At 46.0% G+C, this 22,035-nt stretch overlaps 1 protein-coding gene across 2 annotated transcripts in view; it reads left to right on the plus strand.

Annotated features, from left to right (window-relative positions):
• SLC35D2 (solute carrier family 35 member D2) overlaps positions 1 to 22,035 on the plus strand; it is a 464,130-nt gene that overhangs the window by 255,919 nt on the left and 186,176 nt on the right. For both annotated transcript variants that reach the window (XM_069625695.1, XM_069625696.1), the window contains exon 4: positions 1,683 to 1,750. In XM_069625695.1, coding sequence (XP_069481796.1) covers positions 1,683 to 1,750 — 68 coding nt within the window. The remainder of the gene's footprint in view (positions 1 to 1,682; positions 1,751 to 22,035) is intronic.

Consider the following 22,035-nt stretch of genomic DNA (forward strand, 5'->3'; position numbering starts at 1 on the left):
TCGTTAGTCAAACAGATGTTTAAACCAGAGACACCGTAAGTCTAGTCCTGGTTTTTAACTTTGTGTTCTGGGACTTGGACTCCTGTATTTCCCCATTATAAATCCAGGACTACAAGTCCCAGAATGCAAGTTAAAACCAGGATGCGACTAGCGTCTCCCAAATGGACAGTATAATGCTGGCATGTATGAATTTAGATTGGGTTTGGGGGGTTGTTGCATCAACTTCTTATGCTATGCGACCTGTTTACATGAACCCCTGTTTAGGGTGGTGTCGCAAATGTGAGGAACGGAGGTCAAGACCCCACCTCCAATTGTAGACCGTATTGTTGTCCTCAACATTAAATTGCGCCACAACCAAGATGCGTGAATTCTTTTTTAATTATGTCATTCTTATGTTTTAGACCTCTCAAGCAAGGTGCCCTTTGATTACACGTGTTTCGGCAACACTAGTGCCTTTCTCAAATCTGGGCAGTCCATAAAACTAAAAACGCCCCCTTTACAACTCGGATGCCCAGATTTGAGAAAGGCACTAGTGGTGCCGAAACACGTGTAACCAGAGGGCACCTTGCAGTAGCATTAAGGAGCATAGCCCTGTGGAACCTCTACGAAGTAGAGTGCATTCTGGCATATCATGGGGGTACCTGGACATATGAGAGAAACACCTAGCATGTGATGATGGCACCTGGGCACATGATGGCTGTAGCTGGCCAGGTAAGACTCTACATGACATGACACAATGCAAGACCTAGTGACTTTGTCAATGCATTCTCTCCTCTTCGCTCATTTTAACTCTTGGTTCTAGCCATTGTTTCGGCAGGAGGATAGCTCAGGGGCAACATGCTCGCCTTGGAAACAAGAGGACATGGAGCACCGCAGGTTCGATCCCCTGGTCCGCGTTTAGAAACCTCTGGCTATTAAGCGCGTTATAAATAATCATATTGTTTCTTTTGATTGCGCATTTGCTTTTAAAGCCATTGATTGAATCTAGCAGGGCTGCTTGCACTCAACCAAACTGCTTTGTAATTGTGGAAAAAAGTAAACAAGTATTATTATGTGGTTTTATTTTTTATCTTTTCCGTTAAGGTCTTCTTGTATTATGTTTGCTGCCTTATTTTACACATTCGTTTGGTTTATGCCACATTTACTCACGGCTACAACCTGGTCAGAATGTCACTCGAACTCCCTCCATTGTAAGAAGCTCACCGCTTCCAGTCAAATCTGATTTCTCATCTATTGCACCTTCTTTTGTGATTAAAAGAGCATGTTCCTCCCTGTACATGCATGAATACTTCCCCTTTCTGATGCTGTCCTACTGTAGTAGCAGCGGCCAACCTGCCTGTACAGCATCCACCGCTGGGCCCCCAGCTCCTATTCCAATACTTCTCTCCCTGTTGTTGTCTTCCTTCTAAAACGGCATCCTTGCTGCTCAAGCAATGTGTCGCCCTGATATGACAGGTTAGAGGTTTCTAAGCAGGGACCGGGGATCGAACCTGTGGTGCTCCGTGTCGTCTTGCTTCCAAGGGGAGCACGTTGCCGCTGACCGCTGAGCTGTCCTCCCGAGAGCTGAGAGCTTGCAGAACTGAATTGCATATTTATGTTGTTGGTACTATGGATGCAGCACTCTGTGATAGTAACACACATGATTTCTGTCGGTCACATCCAATGTGCTTCCTCTTTTGCAGCTTTTCCCTTTGCCTCTCCTTTACATTGGGAACCATTTAACTGGACTTGCAAGCACCAAGAATTTAAGGTAATGACATTGTGGCTTACTGATGTGCTCCTTTGCTTTTGTTGTTGCTTTGGTTGCATTGATGAAAAGCAGAATGTTTGGCTTTGTAATTATTGTTCATGGTTCAACGTCATTCAGGGGAGTTGCTAGGTCTGGAAAAGACCCGGGGCTAAGCTGATGTCGGAACTGTTGGGACTGGGGGCTAGCTAGTCTTTTGGCTGTAGCTCCTGAGATTCTATCCGGGGCTACAACCAAAGATCAGGGGATATAGCCCCCTCAGCCCCGCCTAGCAACGCCCCTGACGTCATTTATTTTCTGCTGGCCACTTGATTGCAAGTCGCTATACATAAGTTGTCAAAGTGTATTTTTTTTTTAGATTATGTTAAGTACATTTTTAGTATAAAAAGCCTTGTTGGCCAAATTATATTACAAATAAAATAAGCATTGCACTACTGCACACATCTGTACGAAGCCCTACCATATGGTTGCCAGGGAATTAAAGCGATAATGGTAAGATTGCTTGCAAATTGGGGAGTGGTGGAAACACCTACCGGCAGCCCCGCAGGGTAGAATTTCCAAACACACTCTGGCCATCTTCTGTGCCCCTAGGCAAAGCTGCCACATTGGTTGCGCTGCCCCCTGCCAGCAAACTGGATGGAATTCCTGGTGTTTCGCCCGATGAGGGGCGTTGCAACATTCCGGCCAATCCGAGCACGAGGCGCAGTGCCCTAATAAGAGCGATCCACCAAAGCAGTCATCTGTACAATTTCAATAGCCTATCAAACCGGCTGATTCTTTGAACTTGTGGCACCATGTAAGGGGTGGTAGCAATGCCTCTGCCACCAGAGTATACAGCCACACCCCTCTCTTCAAATTAACCAATAGAATGCCTTTCTTTGTGCTGAAATGATTCCTTGCCAATCACATTTGTATTTGTAGAGCGCTCCTGGGGCATCTGGGCGCATGTCTTACAGGACGCATTGCCACGTAGTTGACCAGGAACGCGTGATTCAATGTCAGTTTATTTGACAGAGCCCTCACACGACCTGAAGGGCTTCTTATTGCTCTACTCAGTTTTCAAGAAAGGATGCAAGGTGACCAAAACAAACTGTAAACAGAAAATCAGTGTTTTCATTGTATAAGGAAAAATCAGTGAGGATGCGTGCCATGTAGTGTAGTGTAAAGTGATCTTGTGTAGCGCACCTCCATTTTTTGGTAGTCTCACGGCACATGGTTGTGCTAAAAGGAGGGGTGGCAAGACGGTTAGTGAGATGAACGGAAGTAAAAATCCTGTGTTGGTGGTGAGTGCGGACGGGAAGTAACTGAGTCCTGGGTGCCAGTATGACTCTGTGCATTTTTTAGCAGTTGCACTTGGATGTATGTTTTAACGACTAGGGAAAACAAGATCTACTAGATGACAGCACTGGGACAGTCCCTGGTCTGCAGCCGGGTGAGTGTATGGTTGAGTGCTAAAGGTAAAGCGGGCCGTGCAGTAAACTCTGTATGGCCTCGCCAAGGTAAGTGTAGGTCAGGTGGTGCTTTCAGGCATAAGGTTGCTGTGTGTTGTGAAGGGGTCAAAGTCATGACCCTTTCGGAGTGGGGACAAGGACTCATCTGAACATGGGGTAGGCTATCTACAAGGTGTACATTAAAGTATCAAAGCCGGTCCTACCCCAGAGGTTTAGTGAGGGAGTTGATGGGACCCAGTCTCTATCCACCCCCGAGTCTGCATTGTATGTGACTGCTGTCACTTCCACAATGCCTGTCAGCATCTCTTCTGGTCAGAGATCGCCTTTGTCTTTTTCAGAACTGCCATTGCCAGAATGCACCTCAGTGCAACCAATAAAACTCGGACTGGAACCAGGGTAATGGGATTGAGAACAAACATAGAATGGACTGAGATTTTTCCTGTCCTACAAAGATGAAACACCCACAACTCGACCTACACACCCAGATGGACCCAAGGGTGATGATGGAGCAGCGGAAAATGTACTGAAAGTGCAAAGGGACTGCAAGAGAGCAAGGGAGACACATAGACCCCTACAAAACCCAACTGGAAATTAAACTCACCAACTCATGGATAAAGTCACAAGGAAAAAGCGTGGGCACATGTCTGCCACCCTTCAAATGGAGATTGAAAAGCGTGTGGGGATCAAAGCCTTCTTTAATTCTTTCATGGCTAGCTGAGCCAGAGATTGGCCAAGGGGAGCAGGTGGTCAGGGGGACCAGTGGGAGCCGGGAGGAGCATTAGGAGAGGGAAGGCTGGGCTATAAAAGCCAAGTCAGCACAGAGGAGATTGAAAGGTGTTTCTGAGATCACAAGGAGAGGTGGTGGACCAGTAGATCAGGAAAGGGGTTGATGGTTGAGTGTTGAGAAGACTGTGGCACTGTTCTGAGAGTGTGCAGGCACGTCATTGTGTGTAGGAGAGAGTTGTATGAGTTGTGTGTAGTGTGTTGAAGGTGTGTGTGATAGGTGACTGAACTAGAGTGATAGAGTGTATGGTAGAAGAGTGTTGAGAGTGCAGTGGGAATAGTGCTGATGGCGCAGTGAATCAGGTGGAAATCCGACCGAGAGAGTGTGTCAGATCAGGTGACAAAGGAGTACACTAAGGAGTTTAACAGACATAGGTAAAATAGGCGAGAGGAGAACGGTGCAGAGAGACAGAGGAACAAAAAAGGGGAGCGGTTCACATAGTACAAGGTTTGCAGAAGTGAGGAGAAAGGGGGAAGCAGATAGGGGAGTGGAAGGAAGAGAAGTGAGAGGAGAAGGAACGAGGTACATATAGAGCGGGAGAGGACAAAGGTCATGTTAGGAGGAGAGGCGATAGATATAGAGGGAGAAATGGAGGCAGAGAGATAGAGAGAGAGAGAGAGAAAGTGTGAGGGGGAGAGACTGGTGGAGAAACCCTGGTGCAATCAGTCTGTTGACCAAAGGGAGAGGACCATTTAGAAGTAACCTAAGGGAGTTATACAGGGAAAGTCATGGCCTTTAGTTGTCCCTTCCAGAATAGAGAAGTTAAAGACAGTAGGGTTACTTTGCTTTACAACTGAACAGAAAATGTGGGTTGAACAGTTTATTCTTGCGCCTGATTAAAACATATTAAAGGAGGCTGTTTAAAGGTAAACATCCCATGTTATTTTGGTGCAAACCAAACAGATTTAAACTGGCCTTATACTGAGAGTCCTTGATTAGTTAAACTGCTACGTATTGTTTATGAAAATTCAATACTGATAAAAATTGATACATGATTCAATTTAATTCAAGTATTTTGCACATACATATTCAGTATAACATGATGCATCAATATTTCCATACTATATCAATTCATAGTCTTCAATTTTTCTGTGAACCGAAAGCAATATAATGAGAAGTGAACCATTTCATCACACTATGTTGCCATTTGGTCGCCAAATCATGACATTTGCACATATATACTTCATATAACAAAGCATTGATGATTTCATCAAAATGTTTGTGCTACATCAACTCTACACTTTCATCTTTATCCCTTGAAACATATACATTAAATTGCCAACATCATAGCCATGTGTTTCACCCCAGGCTTTTTTCAAGGCTGTTATTCAATTCTAAATGCTCTTAAATGTTTTAATATTCCTAATATATTGTGTGGTTCTATTTCACACAGCATAGCACATAAGGAGGAAAAACAGAGAAAGTGAAAAGGATTATTAGTATCATTAGAAAATATAGTCTAAATATTTAACTCGCTAATTATCTCATATGCCATTTTTTGGGCTCACCCGTATTTACAGAAGTTTTAATAACAATAAGTACTAGAACACATACCTAGACTTCTATAAAATTCAAGTTCCTTTTTGGTAACTATATTTGCATTTTGTACCAGAAAAATATATACATGTTCATAATGCTATACTAATTTCACAATTCCTTTATGCATAGGTATTATTGTAATTCAGAGAAACTTACCTTATTCAACAATTCTTCAGTGCCTTAGAAATGGTGTTTTTGTATTTATGATCTTTTTCACAAAAATTAATTTCATTGTTCGTAAGTTAAATAAAAACAGACTAGTAAGAATTAAAATTCAAGTGGCGAGTCTCCTGGTCATCTACTATAAACCATGTTCTATAATCACTCTGTTTCTTTGAATGTATCTACATCCAGCCGTGATCAGTGTCTATCGGCACATATGACTTTCTGCGTGTTACCACTGGTGCCATTTTCTTTTACGTTTAACTAATGTTGCCTTGCTGACATCATCATGCACCATGTGTGATGTAATATGTACATGAGAACTGCTAACAACAAGCATTTAGTGTGCTTGTACATTACACTAAAGTCTGTTGTTATTTTAAAATGTAGATTTTCAATTATTTGTTAGACCAATAATGAGTGGTAGAGGATGATTGACTGAAAGGGTTTCAACATATATAGATCAGTTTCTTCAACCTACTGTTCTGAACTTGGGTTCTTATGTTCAAGATTCCATGCACATATTACAGAAATTACAACAATATGATTAGTAGAAGCAATACGTTTTTTGCGATTTAGGATGTCAAAGCGTTATACATGTTGATAGATCATAAACTAGCAATAACAGCAGTTACCTATTATTTTGAGGACACATCAGCCACTTTCTATCTTCACTGTGGAATGAGTAAGGAACTACTCATGTTTAAGCTGAAATACAATGTGTTCACCTTTAATAATTACTACTACCAACAGACCAAATATATAGCTATGTGTGCATTTCATGCACCATTCTTAGCAAATTTATAAATGGGTCACTATGGACAAACACATGGGTTGTTACCAAGTCAACTCACAGAACATGTGTGAATAAGTGGTGCCGGTTTATTGATGATATTTTTCTGATCTGGGAGGCCATTGAACCAGAATTTGTTGAATAGACAATGTTTCTAAATACTAATAACTTTGGTCTGGAATGAATGGGTAATATTAATAGGATGGAAATCCTGTTTTGGATCTTACAATACTCACAAAAAGTAATCTAATACATCCACAGGCGTATTGCAAACCAACAGAAGTCAACTCCACCCAGTATACAACCAGCTGTCACATTAAATATATAATTAATAATATACCTATGGGTAGAATAATAAGAGCACACAGGAACTGCATTGAAACTAGTACAGCAGAAACAGAAATTAATCTGGTCAGGGGCAGATTTAGGGATAGAGGTTTACAGGAGAATAACTGCTAATGAGACAACTAAGAAAGCAATGGTTAAACGTAGAAAGGATTTACTTTGTATACATTAATGACCTAAAAAGGCAAATGATTTGTTCCAAAAGGAAGTGAAATGTATTACATTATACTACTGAGAGTCACCTGTTCTTTGAAATACTTAATAAACATTGGCATCTATTGAGTATGGATGAAGACATTAAACAATGTATTAAGGACTAGGCCAGCATTGCGTACTGACCCGTCTGAAACAAAGTATGTCCTAGTTTTATGGAGCCATTAGACCAATTTTTTTTAAAGTGTGGACATTGTAATATGTGTCAATATGCACTTGATAACACACACGTTTTGACTACTATGAATAACCTTACATTTGATGTTAGACATTTTATGAACTGTCGCAGTAGATTTGTGGTATATGCAATTGTCTGTGTTTGTAAACCCTTATATATAGGCAACACGATTTGAGAGCTACGTGAGAGGATACATGAACATCTCAGCATGATCTGGAATTAGGGCCCCAAACTACCATTAGCAGAACATTGCAATGGTATGCACCAATTGGATCACAGAAATGATATCAAATTCATAGCCATAGGCTTAGTACACCAGTTGGCAAGAGGGTGTAACAGAGATATAACACTAAGAAGATTGGAGGCCCAATATATCTGCAAACCAATATGTGCAGTCCAGCTCTGAATGATGGGTTTGTGTGTCTTTGTGCAGGCCTCATCCGTCATGAGCCTGTTGGACACTCTGGCCCTGTTACGTGGAGTGTGTCCAGGTGTTTATTTCAAGCAGGATGATGTTGGTAATGGTGTGTGTGTGGGCACTATTCACAACCTGTGTGATGGGGATTCCGGAACGCCACTGTGAAGAGTCTGTCTATGCATTCATTTCACAAGTGTTCTCACTGTGCAGTGATCTTCCAGGTTTTCTGCATATGTGGTAGCTGCAAATGTTAGTGCTGTGCAGTCTGTTTGTATGGAAATGCCTCATCCGCACTATCATACTATGGTGTTAAGCACTTGTTCCATGCGCAACACTGTGGGGTAACAGCCCAGCGGCCTGAGCTAACGACCCGAGCTAATCGATGGCGGTTAACATGGGCCCTGCGCCGTTATATCCCGGTGTTGAACGGATTAATAACACCATTAGCCCCCCCCCCCCTGGGTTGCCAAAGTGATAACCTGGGGTGCTAAAAAAAATGGATTATCATTAATTCAATGGGACGCTAAATGCATCCCTTTTAATGCATGAAAATCCTTTGCTAAATTGGCCCCCATAGTTGTGGAAGGCGTGGCTCCATAAAGAGTCCCTCTTCCATTACCATGGCGGCTTGGAAAAGTGAGCAGCAGTGAAGCTGCTGTGGCGGCGGCGGCGGGCGAATCGGGTAAGTGGGGCAGGGAAGTGGGGTTGGGGAATAGTTTACATTCTTCCATTCTTCACTTTTCTTATGCAGGAATGCCTGCATAAGGAATGCTTTTCAAGAGCTTGGAATGCCTTACCAATTGAACTGCGAAACATAAAGTCTCTGTTCAAATTCAGGAAAAAATGAAAAACCCACCTTTTCATCTAAAAAGCATTCGCTAAAAGCTGGCCTCTATTTGTGTCCCTTTTTTTCCACCTGCGCGCAGATGCAATATTGCTTTGCCCGGTGCCCCCTTAGGGGTATGTGCTATATACATCCACAAATACATACATACAAATACAAATACATCTGCAACGCCCTCATATTGGTGACTCCAAATCTAATCCGGATGCATTTGTTTCATCAGCAGCATGGGTGTTTCGGTGGTTCGGGACATTCTGCTGATGAATTTGTAGATTACTTTTTCTTCATCCGCAGCATGCATGTTGGAATTCCGTTCTACTATGCAGGTACCAATAGGATTTGGTCTGACCCGGATATCAATCTTGGTTGTGGTGCTAGGTAAATAGCATTCAGACTGTCCTGCATACCTGCCCTGGATGTGGTGCACACTAAACACAAAACATTCAAAGATAATCATAAACATAAAAGAATAAACCGTGGTTAAACAGTGTTTCAGATGACCTTCACTGGCCCTTGGCAAATCCCTTCTAAAAATCAACTTCCCTGGTGTTCAAAGGAAAAGAAAAGTCTTGAACCAGTTCCTATAAGTTCCTCAAAATGGAACGGAAAGTCCTAAACCAGTTCTTGTAAGTGCTAAGGTAAAACAAAAGTCCATCAAACAAAAATCCAATGGTAACAGTTCTTCAGCTTTCAGTTGAAAAGATCCCTTTCCAATTCCAGCCAAGAAAACAGCACCAATGTTAATCCTGGAAATCCTCTATCCAAGACTGTTTTGCCTCCGTTTAACAAATAAATTAACAACTTCTTCTTCTACCGCTTTACAATTGGCTATTACCTCTGCAGTACAATTGGTATAATTGTCAGGATGCATCTCTCTGGGTTGTTGCTTTCCTCTTGACAACCACCTTCTACTACTGTTACTGTGGGAACAGTCTCCTTTGTTTCACAGTATGCCACTACTTCAGCCAACTTCAATATAACATCCACTGACAGATTTACACACCACCACAGTTCAGGTACCTCTGCGTCAACTTTATGCTTTGGAATCTTTAGGCAAATAAAGACAAGACACTTTGACCTCTGCAGGTAGGCATGACACTCTTCTTTCCCATGCTTCAAGAGCAGAGGCAGCCTCTTTGCCTCTTCTGCCTCCCTTACTGCCACAAGTATAATTTGTCTCTGCCTCAAGACTGACTTTCAACTTCAGCAGTCTCAGCATTACAGGTTATTTTCTTTACAAGCACCCAGCTCCCTTCCGCAGCTTTGTTCACACTTTCTTGGCTCCAGTAACTACACTGAAGCTGCATTGCTACACTTCCAACTTCAGGTAACAATGCCATATTTGTATCAGAGGACACTGGACCTTTTAACAACCTTGCAGATCAGGCGGAGAGATCAAAATATGACTTGCTTCACTATAGAAAGGGTTCGCCTCTTGGCTTGGGTAACGCGTGTTCTTCTTGTCAGTACAACAACTTCTGGGCTTAAATAATAATTGTTCTTAATACTACAAGGTTCAATCTTCAAAGGAAAAACAGATTTAGGCACACGCGACCACTCTTCAATATAGATCTTTAACTTTAAACAGCTGCAAGTGATTGTATTCCCACTTAATATCATGGAGAAACTTTCAACCTCCTTTCCGATACACAATTGGCCACACAGGACCTTCCTTTGATGGTGTGTTCACTTGTAACTTCTGTGAAAGTCAACTTTAAGGTTTTCAGAATGTTTTAGCAGGTGTCCCCTCTTCAACTAGGGGCATGCACAACTCCGGCAGTAAATAGTTGAACAATGGAAATTAAATGCTTTTCTTCTTACGCGGACACTATGGCTTTCACTATTAGTGTGAGTGCTACATTTTCCATTGTTAGAAATGTTTCTCACAATAACGAACAGTTCATACTTGCTTCTATGCCTACGCAAGTTGCTTTTTAGCTGGTAACAGTTACCGGCAAGGCATTCTGAGTGTACCTGAAAGCTGAGCTTCACTCACCGGCTTCAGGAACACTGTGGTTGCGAGCTGCTTCACGTTCCCAACTTCAACTGCCACTTCCGCCCTGGGCACACTTGGGACCCACAACTGTCTGAAACACAGGTGTCTCTGGCCTGGCCACGCCGCTCAGGAGTCTCCCCCATTCCTCAGTCCCTCGACCTGCTTCCTGCTACGGGACTCGGGTTTCAGCACAGTCACGGCTCTGCAATCACAGCCACCTAGCGCATCTGGAAAAAACTCTCCTCTCAGCATGTCTTCCTCAGTGCAGCCACCGCAATGCAGGTTTTGAGACCTTAGGGCCCTCTCAGAACTTGCAGGTGAAATATGCTTCCTCTATGCTTCGGCGTCCTTTCTGTGATCACACTTCCTCGTGAATTGCCAACCTCGTGCTCTGCTACTACTAATGCTACTATTACCAGACTTCAAACTCCTGTTCCAGCTCCTTCCTTCCCCTCTCCCCTCCTACATCCGTTTATGCCTCCTAGGTTTTGCAATTGGGTTCAGGTGAGAACCATTAGTTTCAATTGCCTGGCCCTTGTGAAGGCTGTTAGGCCTAATTTCCTGACTTCTATATCCCCATGCTTTTTCAGCCCTCTTCTTCGTCTCAGTCCTGGGATTCTGAGACATGTAGTTTACTTCTTCCAAGTTAGGTTTTTCCACTTTTGGAGTAATTGTAAGAGTAGATTTAATTCCCTTAATACTTTTAACAGGGGTGCTGTAAGTTTTAACTTTGCTAGGGGAAGATGGTTTAGAGAAGACAACATTTTTTGCTATTCCTTGTAGTGCACCTTTGATATTGAGGAGGGCATTTGATTTTAGGAGTAAAAAAGATTCTTTCTTTTGGTATAATATGCTCTGATTTTACAACCTTAGGTTTAACCACCTTAGATCCAATAACAGGTTGAGAGACATTCAAATGACAATAAGCCATAACCTCTTCTGGCACAGTGGTAAGCGTGTCCCTATTAGAGGAAAAATAATGTGTCTCACCCCACGGAATCTCCTCAGTAGCCTGGGCCATGTCTCCACCCAGGTGATCTTCCCACGGTACACCACCCCAGAAGCATCTGCCTTCCCCTGGCCACCTGGGAGGAGACTTTAGGCAGGGTTTCAGTGAGAAATCTGCAGGATTCTTCACAACGGGCTGTGCCACACTCCGGGCATGCCTGGACCACCATGCATGCGCAACGTGCATGATGATCATGCTGCTGCAGGGAACTTCTGCGCACTGCACTAGACGAAAGATGGAAGCATGGGTTTCCATAAAACCTTAAATCTTTCACCTAGTGTAGAAACAAGGGGGCTGCGCCTAGCTCCTGAATCCTGACACCCAAATGTACACAACTCTGTGTGTGGCCAGTAATATTATGCACATTAATTATACCATAAGAAAACATGTTCATGGTTGCTCTGCCAATATCCCCATGTATGAACATTCTCTTCACAAAGAGGTCTGAGAGCCCCTCTAGTGAAAACGAACACTGTCAAATGATATGATATATTTTATTTATATCGTGCCTATACATAAGTGTTTTAAGGCGCAACGAGGCAAGGGAGTTGAACAAGGGGGACAAGACAACGAATGTACTAGGCCCAGTGACATTGATATTGTGCAAGTGCAGGGGAGAAGGATGAGAAGTCTCAGGGGAAGGGGAGGGGATTAAGTGCAGAAAAATGAGTGTTAAATAAGTGCAGGTAGGGGGGGTTGTAAGGTTGCAGAACAACCCCAAGTGCAGGGTTTCCAGGATACAGTGCAGGTGTGCAACTGGGAGGGCAGGGACCTGGGCCCTGGTTCAGAGGGTATCCAGGCAACCGGTGCAGTATCAGACAGGAGATCTGCAAGGTAGTGGGAAAGAGAAGGCAGAGGCAAAGAGGAAAGTCTTGAGCTGCATCCGGAACCGCAGATGGTTCTGCTCAAGTTTCAGAGAGGCAGGGAGGCTGTTCCAGATGGAGGTGCCAGCCAAAGAGAGAGATCTGCCCCCACATCGTTGCTTTGAAAAGCAACTGACCCTCAAGGAGTTGGTGGTGGAGGCGCAAAGAGCTCTAGTAGGCAGATACTTCAGAAGAGAAAGCTGGAGATGCTTTGGTCCCAGGCACCAGAAGGCCTTGTGGACAATGCAAAGGGTCTGGAACTTGATCCTTACAGCCACTGGGAGCCAATGGAGAGATTTCAATGCTGGAGGGATACGATCCCTAACCTTGAGGCCAAGGACAAGTCTTGCAGTCCTGTTCTGGATGAGTTGCAGAGGACTGAGAGTAGAGGCAGGCATATTTACATAGTGTTACAGTAGTCCAGCCTAGAAAGAACCAGAGCTCTAGAATCAGTTAGCTTCTGGGGGAAGGAGAGGAAAGGAAGAATACCTCTGAGGAGGTACAGTTGTAATTTTGACTTCTTAGAGACATCGGAAATATGAGGAGAGAAGGAGAGTGAGGAGTTGAAGATAACCCTGAGGTTCTTAGACTCACAGGTGGTAGCAGGGGGAGGGCCAAGAGAGGCTGGCCAGAGGGTGGTGGAAAAGAGGGGTGCAGGTGTGCTGATGAGGAGGATCTCTGTCTTGCTGGCATTCAGACAGAGCTCATTGGTTGCGCACCACTCCTGGATTGCAGACAGACAATCCGGGATGAGAGAAAGAGAGGAGGCAGCAGAGGGGAATCTGAAAGCAAGCTGGGTGTCATCTGCATAGCACTGGAAGTTAGGGCAGAGAGCAGCAATGCGGTGGGTGAGAGGTGAGGGGGTGAACAGGATGTTCTTGTTCTTTGGGAAGGTTCCCACTGGGGAGGGTGTACAACCATGTTTTAGCTCACTGTGCCTTTCACATAGGAGAAATATCAATTTTTTATATTTTTAAAATGTGTATTATGTGTTATGTTCAAAGAACATTTCACATAGTTTATATAATTAATAGAAACAATGTACATTAGACCAAAATGAATAAAATGTAAATATCGATACAAAACAAATTCATGGATCATAGTAAATTACTGTTCCACTAAAAGCGAATACCATTAGTTAATATCTAATAATTAATACAAATTTTAAAAATAATTCATACACATGGCAGCCAGACGTCTAATAAGCACCAGACCACCCTATCAAAGCAATTATCTTATAGGTACGAAACAATGGTTCTATGGCTCACCATATCTTATAAAATCCAATATTACGATGTCCATTTTCAGCATTAAGACAAATTCTCCAAAAGCATGTCTTAATTTCATTTAAATCATGTACACATTTGGCTAAATACACTATGCAATAATAGGCCAGTTGTTTCCATTGAGACAGGACGGGTCTATGTGTTTCTTGAAACTGTCTGTTTTTACACATCCTGCAAGTCTTTGTTCTTTAGGTAAACCTACTTTAGGGCCCATTACTGCAAGGGTATGCAATTGATTAAAGCAAAACAACATTAAGAACCTTCAGAAAGCAGGTGCTCGAGTCCTCGTCATGTACATTTGTGGGCTGCGATAGTGTATTTTGCAACCTAAATAATCACCATGGGGGTCATTACGAGGTTGGAGGTAAAAATCAGTTCTTATCGGCATGGAGCAAATACTGTGTCCGTGTAGGAAAGACCCCGCTAACAGTGGGCTATTACGAGTTCGCATGCACGAGCGTAGCGGCATGCCGGTATCGACAGTATCGGCATGCCGCTTAAGTCCCAAAAATGCCCCTTAGCGGCATCATGTAAAGCGCAGACAGCACTGCCGCCGTCCTCCCCCAAATAACCTCACTGGCATCAATGGATACCGCATTACTATTAGCGGGGACCGTTAATAGCAGTGCCTGCTAATAAGCGGAACTGAAAGTAGCGTCATTGCGCCAGAACGGAAACGAGCATGGCACCCATCTTGAAAAACACAATCCGTTGCCATCCTCACTACACAGGACCTGAAGCCCATTTCCAACTGCAGAAAAAACCCATCACCAACAGCATAATGCCCAAGGAGCGCTTCACAGAGGACAAGCTGACAATGCTCACCGAGATACTGGCAGATAATGCTGAGGTTGTTTTTGCCAACAACCTCAAGAGAGAGGCACAGATTAAGAAAAAGGAGATCTTGCAACTTGTTGCCCAAAAAGTCAGTGCAGTAGGGAACACCCCCCGCACAGTCAAGGACGTACGCAAAAGATGGGACGACCTGCGGCTGAGAGTCAGGAACATAATGTCGGCCAACCGGAGCCAGGGCCTGGCTACTGGCGGTGGTCTTGGCTCCCCAATCAAGCTAAGCCGGTGGGAGGAAATCTGCGCCAGCACTATTGGCATCGAGGCAATAGAAGGTGTGGGCGGGATGGAACGTGGCGCTACCTCATCGGCGGATGGAGGTGAGTGTCCTAAGAAAACACTGTAATACAAAGTATGATGATAGTCCACCAATTTGTCCGTCCCAAGAGGCAATTCATGGCCCATAACATACACATGGACACATCCCTGCCTAGATGCCGTCCTCAGCACTGACACATCCACATGTATGCAGCATGGCAATGCCATACCTGAGACACACCATACAAATATGAAAATGGCATTAGTGAGACTGCAGGCAGTCCACAACAGAAATGCATGTCACACAGCATACACCAGCTCCAACATGTGTGACCCTGACGGATGCCTGCATGCTCCACCCATATCGCAAGCAACGTGATTGTCAAAACGCCAATACCTAATCCCCTCTAATGTGTAGAACAGCAATAATACCAATGTATGCATGATGCTGGTAGAACCATCACTGATGCCGTCCCTCTCTCGATCCCCCACAGGCTCTGATCCTGACTGCGAGGCCCAGGACTCAGCCGCACAGGCAACAACTCCCCGGAAGAGGCCCAGGGGCAGGGAAGAAGGCAACCGGTCTTCAACATCGAAAGGGCCAGCCAAGCCACGACAGGCACAGAAGGGGCTGACACCACACCGGAGCAGTCTGGAGGGGAGCCAGGTCAAGGGAGCATGAGCCTCACAGAGGAGCCACAACTATCTGGGAATCTAACACATGCACCATCCACCTCCACTGGAGTCCGGGATGGGGTGCAGCACATGGAACATACCATGCAGCGCCAGGAGGAGCTGACAGCCCTAGGCGGGCAGTTTGTTACCGATGGTGCCCAGGCAAGGCAGGAGGGGCGGGACAACACTGCCTCCCTGAGACAGGCCATTGAGGCCAGCACGACACGTATATGCGAGGTGGTGTCTGCTCTGAGGCAGGTCCTCTCCTGCATAGCGGATTCCTTGGAGGCAGAGCGTCCGGCCCCCAGACTGGAGCAAGCGGGCCCCGCATCATCAACCAGCTCCACTCAAACCAGCCCCCTTCGCAGGTCTGCGCGCACCTTGCGGCGATCGGACATGCCGCCACCAGGTGCTGGAAGTGGACAAATGTAGATGGGGCAGCTTGATTAAGGCTGTAGACGCAGAAACCTGCTGCATTTGCTTGGACACCATGTGTGGGGGAGTTTTGGGGGGAAGGGGGAGAGGGAGACGGGAGATGGTGTGTGAGGGAGTTTTGGGGGGAGGGGAGAGAGGGTGTGTGGGGGAGTTTTGGGGGAGCGGGAGGGGAGAGGGTGTGTGGGGGAGTTTTGGGGGGAGGAGGGAGAGGGTGTTTTTGGTGGAGGGTTTGAGCACTTTGTACCATTTAACAGTTTAATACACCCATTGTGTAGCAGAAAAAATACTTGAGTGGACATTCCTTATTGCATATGTGTCATTTATTGCTATACAGTGCATAGTGTACATGTACTCCCACACCCAGTGCCCTCTGTCCCACTTTCATGTCACCCTCTGCACCCATGTGTCTTAGAAATATTGTCCAATCACAGATTGGCGCACAGCACGTCCCTCCTGTGCATCGGCACCACGATGATTTACGCCCACATCTTCTTCATCCCCTTCATCATCACCTGGTGGTTGCAGTTCAATGTCAGGGGGCAGGGGCACGTTCCGTCGGATACACATGTTGTGCAGCATGACACATGCCATGATGAATTTGGCCACCTTCTCTTGCCTGTAGGCAGCGAAAACGTGCTTTCAACAGGTCAAAGGTCTGCTCGATGACCACACGGGTACGGGTATGGGAACGATTGTAGTCCTCCTTGTGCCTGTTCTACGGGTTTTGGACAGGCGTGAGGAGCCACGGCTTCAAGGGATAGCCACTATCACCTGCATGGGAGCAAAATAAGGTATGTGTTAGTCGATTCATGATGGACAGCTGTACTTATCACACATGCCTGCAGATATTTGTTGGTCACATGTCCCTGCTTGTATGCACACAATTTTCCTTCCCTCCATGTGTGCTGTGCCATGGTCTTATGGTGTGAATTGCGTCTTCAAGATGATACACGGTGTACACTGCCTTGATGTTGCTCATGCATTGTGGACGCATACCGCTGTGCTTGTGATATATATGTGATGTGTAGTGTTCTGTATAATTTCCTAACTGGCAGCGTTGGCAGTAGTCTGCATTATTTGCCATTCAGCGCTGATTATTCCCATGGTGACATGCTGCACTACTGTGATGGTGGCCCTTTGACAAGCAGTGGATTCCCTTGGTGGTTTTGTTTTGTGCACTCTCATGGATGCTTGTCCTGTGTAGTGATTTGGTGCAGACATTTACATTGTGAATACTCACATCATGTTACTGGATTGGGTTACGGAGGGTGAGGTCCGATGATGGGCGGTGCACGTGTTGTGGGATGTGGGGTGGTTTTAAGTTTGCAATGTTGTGATAGGTGTGCATCTTGCTTCATTGCTATGGGAATTGGTTGTCATGTTCAGTTTGGGATGCTTTGGGGCACAGTGTTTTGGGATGTGGACATCTTGCTGTCACCACAACAATGACACCATGGTGGTGTGTGCATCTCTCCCCCATTTCACTGCCATGTGCTATCATGCAATTTACCAAGCAGCCAGGCACGTCGTCCTGCATGTCGCTCCATGTAGCGTGGTAGCGTGAAGTTGCGCAGGACCATTGAGTCATGAGTTGATCCGGACAATCGGGCACAACAATGTGTGATGATCTTGCTGGAGTCACATACCATCTGTACATTGATTGAGTGATATAGCTTACGATTGCAGTACACCACCGCTGTTCCATGTGGGACCACCAATTCCACATGGGTGCAGTCAAGTGCACCAATACAATTTGGCATGCCTGCCAGTGCATGGAAGCCAACTTTAGTGTCAAAGATCTCCTGGGCAGTCCGTGGTAGGGATATGTAGTCCCTTGTGTGCTTCAGGAGGGCATCCAGCATTTGGTTCAGCATGCGAGAAAATAAGGGTTGTGATATGCCATGCATGTGCCCCACTGTGTGCTGGTAGGTGCCTGTTGCCAGGAATTGGAGCACAGAGACTACCTTCAGTAGAGGTGGGATGGCGGTGCGTATTTCAATGAGGCTGACAATGTCGTTGTGTATCATGTCCACAATGGTGGTGATGGTGTCCCGGTCCAGACGGTACAGGGTGTGGATCTATTCAGGGGTTAGGCTGAATGGGCTGGCTCTGATGCGAGGGATTGGGGGCTGTCTGTGTGGTACCACTGGCTGCACTGGTGGGGCTTGCTGGGCCTGTCTCACCCTCCTTCTCCTCCTACGTCTCCTCTGTGGTGCCTGTTGTTGTTGCTGGTGTAGCAATGCAAGCATGTCCTCCAGCCCCAGTATTGCTACTGCAAGTGGAATCATTTTGGTGTGGTGAGGGGTGTGGTGTGTGGGTGTGCTCCTTTTGTGCTGGCCCAGACTCCATTGCCACCACCTGTGCTGATTGTGTGCACCTGTGGCAGTTGGGGACACTGGACATTGCTGTTTGGGGGTAGTTCACAATGCCGGTATTGCCAGCATCCCGGTACGCCTCATTACCGCCTTCATGATGCTGGTATTTGCATGTCCGCCTGAGTTGTGATGTCCTCCTATTAGCGCCATCCCGCTATTGCCGGGCCCAAGTGCCATGTGCCTGTGTGCATGCCGGTACGGGGGAGCGCGCTATCAGCGGTGGTGCTAATACCGGCTTGTTGAGTCGGAATAGCCCGTAGCGGTATGCGGTACCGGTAATTCCTTACCGGCATCGTTTTTCCATTAGTTCCAACCTTGTAACGACCCCCCATGTCTTTTTCGGTTTGGTAAATGTTCAGGATTGAGTCCCCAATCCCAGAGTTTACGATTTTTGTAAATTCCTTGTGTGAGAATCCCACCTGGGATCTGGGTGCGCCACTACGCGCCGGCGGGTCAGATAGACACGACCACGCAGGTGGAGTATTAAACATGGACTGCTTTATTTTCGCGCTTCGCGCGTCTACATTGATGCTGGTCATGTGACCAGGCCTGCCGTGCCGCAGCATGTCCCCTGGGGCAGGCAGTCATGTGCAAGGCTACATCTCCCCCCAAAATAATATTGTCCTACCCCATTTCTTTGATCCATCTTCTCGGCTTTCGGATGGTGCGGCGGGGTCTATTCTCAGTGTGTGATTTTTCCTCTTCTTCACCTCGCCTCCTCCTCTCTGTTTCCAACTCCTCTTCATCACCTCCGTATCCAGATGTGTCTCGCAACTGCAATTCTTCTTCACTTCCAAATTGGTCAACCTGAGGTGTGCCGTGATCTGCTTTCCTGAAGAATTAACTGTTCCTCGTCACTGTCCAGCCCGCTCTTCCGGCGGTGACCAGTCATCCTTTCATGTCTGTGATTGTCAATGGTATGGGGTGAAAGGGTGGCGTGTCCTTGTGGGACTGAGTCTTCTGCACAAGGACATGATCTCCTACACCTAAATTCACTTGCCGAGCCCAGTTCTTGTGGTCAGATATTCCTTCATCTTGCTTTTGGACCTGTGGTCCTTGCTCCTTATTTCCTGCTCGTGTAGGCTCATCTCTTTCTGCTGGTTCTCGTGAGGTAATCTTGAGCGCATGGGCCAGTCAAACATTAATTCTGCCGGGCATGCTCCTTTGGAGTCATGGGGAGTGTTCCTGTAATTCTGCAGTAGCTGGTACAATGATGGCTCAATGGGCATGTGAATGATGTTTGCTATACTGATGTCCTTTTGACATTTGCCATGAATCATTCCACTGCCCCCTTTGCCTGGGGCCATAGTGGCGTAACCTTCCTGTGGTGGAAGCCCATGTAACCAGCGAAGTTTTGAAAGTCTCTTACAGTGAACGGAGGCCCATTGTCGGACTTGACTACTTTGGGCACCCATAATGCTGAGAATATTTGGTTGAGTGCTTGGATCACTGTTATCACGGCTGTGGACTGTACTATTTATATTTCTGGGTATTTGGAGTGCTCATCAAGTACTACTAGTACCTATTCACCAGATCTCAGTGGACTATAAAAGTGAATAGCAACCTCTTCCCACACTTCCTCCGGGAGCAACGTCATGTGCAGCAGTTCAGGGAAGGATGGGGGTTGCAGACTGAGGCATATATGACATGACTTCAGTGTTGACTCAACCAATTTGTCCATGCCAGGGAACCACACCTTCCTCCGGAGCACATGTTTTGTAGACACAATGCCCTTGTGGTTTTCATGTGCTATTTCTATTACCCGTGAGGGGAGCAGGTATCACAATCCAATCTCCATTGAGTGTTAGTGATGAGGGAGACAGTGACAGTTCATCTTTTGACCTTGTGAGTGCTTTGAAGAGTGTTTCATCAGGTGCTGGGTTACTCCCCAACGACGCCTCTGCTGAGTTCCACCGTCCATTGAAGATGCATGAGGTCACAAGTGCCAATGTCGCATCGTCCACTGTTGTGCTTGTGGGTTCTGCCATTTCGATTACCTGGGACACTGCAAGATGGACGACATAGTTGATGTAACTGTCCGCCCTTTTCATTGCTTGTGGTCTGTCAATGGGATGCCATGAAAGAAAATCAGCTGGGAATCATCTTTCCAGGTTTGTACTCTTGCAGACGGACTCCCCATTTTGCAATCCTCGGCGGCATCTGGGAAGTCGGTTTCCCATAGATGGTGACGAGTGCCTGGTGGTCCGTGGTGATATTGAACGGTTTACTGTACACAAATAGATGGAAATGTTTTCATGCCCAAGCAACCATCAGGGCCTCTTTTGCGGCCTGTGAATAGCGTTGTACCGCCCCGAGAGGCTCTTGCTGGCGTAGGATACAATCCTTCTCTGAGCATGTGCACTGTCCAACTGTTGGGGCGAGAATTGCTCCGAGACCCACGGGGCTCACATCCACTGTCACTTCAGTGTGCATGTTAGGATCAAATTACGACATGCAAATGGCCGCTGCTATGTCCTTTCTGATTCTCTCGAAGGCCTTCTGCTTTGCCGGACCCCACTCAAATGGTTGGTCTTGTTTCATCAGGGACCGCAAAGGGGCGCTTGTGGAGGCAAAGTCTGGCAAGTAGCAGGTACAGTAGCTTGCCAGGTCCAGGAACAATCTCACCTGCTCAAGGTTCATCGAGCGAGGGGCCTCTGGTAGTGCTCTGATCTTGTCTGTATCTTGTCTGTATCTGGTCAGATGCCCTTCTCTGAGAAGATGTGACCAATAAACTTGAGTGTGGTCTTGTTGAAGGCACACTTGTCCTTGTTAAATGTTAGGCTAGCGTCGTTGACGGCTGCACAAACTTTCAGCAGTGTTGCATCATTGGCCTCCTGGGATTCACCAGAAATCAGAATATCGTTGCTGTAGTTGATACAGTGCAGTATATGACAGATGATTTTACGTATCTCTTCTTGGAATATTTCCGCAGCGGAAGATATACCAAAACATAGACTTTTGTAGCAGAATGATCCCAGGTGGGTGGTGAAAGTCGTGATATATCGTGAATTCTATCTGGTGATAGCCTTTATTCAGGTCCAGACGGGAGAAGATTTTTGCTCGTTGAGTAGGTGCATCATGTACGTGATGCACTGAGATTGATGGTTTTCTCTGAGTATGGCCTGGTTGGGCACACGCATGTCTACGCACAACCATATTTGTACTTTTGGTCCCTTCTTGGGCACCAGTACCACCGGGGACACCCATGGCGTTGGGCCTGAGGTTGGTTCAATGATGTCGGGCTCTTCGAGGGCGAGAAGTTCTTTTCCCACCAGGCGTTAGATATTAAAAGGAATGCCCCAGAAGTGTTGCGCAATTGGTTTGACTGTCTTGTCTATATGTAGTTGGATATTTCGTCCTTTTAGCTTTCCAACACACTCGAAGAGTCCGGGGAACCTTGACACTATCTTGGCAGCTGGCGATATGTATTTGTCCGCCATCACTTGATATAGTATGTGAATGAGTCCCATTTGTACAGCTGATTTAAAACTTAGCATGCACCCACTGGCTACTTCCGTGGCAAAGATGTGTATTAGTATGCAGTCCTGCTTGTCCTTGTGTCTGCATGAGGTTGTAAAAGCCCAGATGCATGGAAGGGGCTCCTTCGCTCCACATGTGTAAATAGCGACACATGCTTTCTTGAGTTTCGGAGTCTGGTTGAGTTTTCGGTATTCGCAGTCAGGCATTGCACTGATCGTGGCCCCCAAATCCACAAGGAAATCAAAGTCGTTTCCCTGGATCGATAGCAGTATTGTGGGGGCTCTGTTCTGAGGCAGTTGGGTTGCCAAGTACATAGAGGTAGCCCCTCTTTCTCC

This window comes from Ambystoma mexicanum, chromosome 6p (assembly GCF_040938575.1).
Source record: "Ambystoma mexicanum isolate Mex_15411 chromosome 6p, UKY_AmexF1_1, whole genome shotgun sequence".
NCBI classification, from domain to species: Eukaryota; Metazoa; Chordata; class Amphibia; order Caudata; family Ambystomatidae; genus Ambystoma; species Ambystoma mexicanum.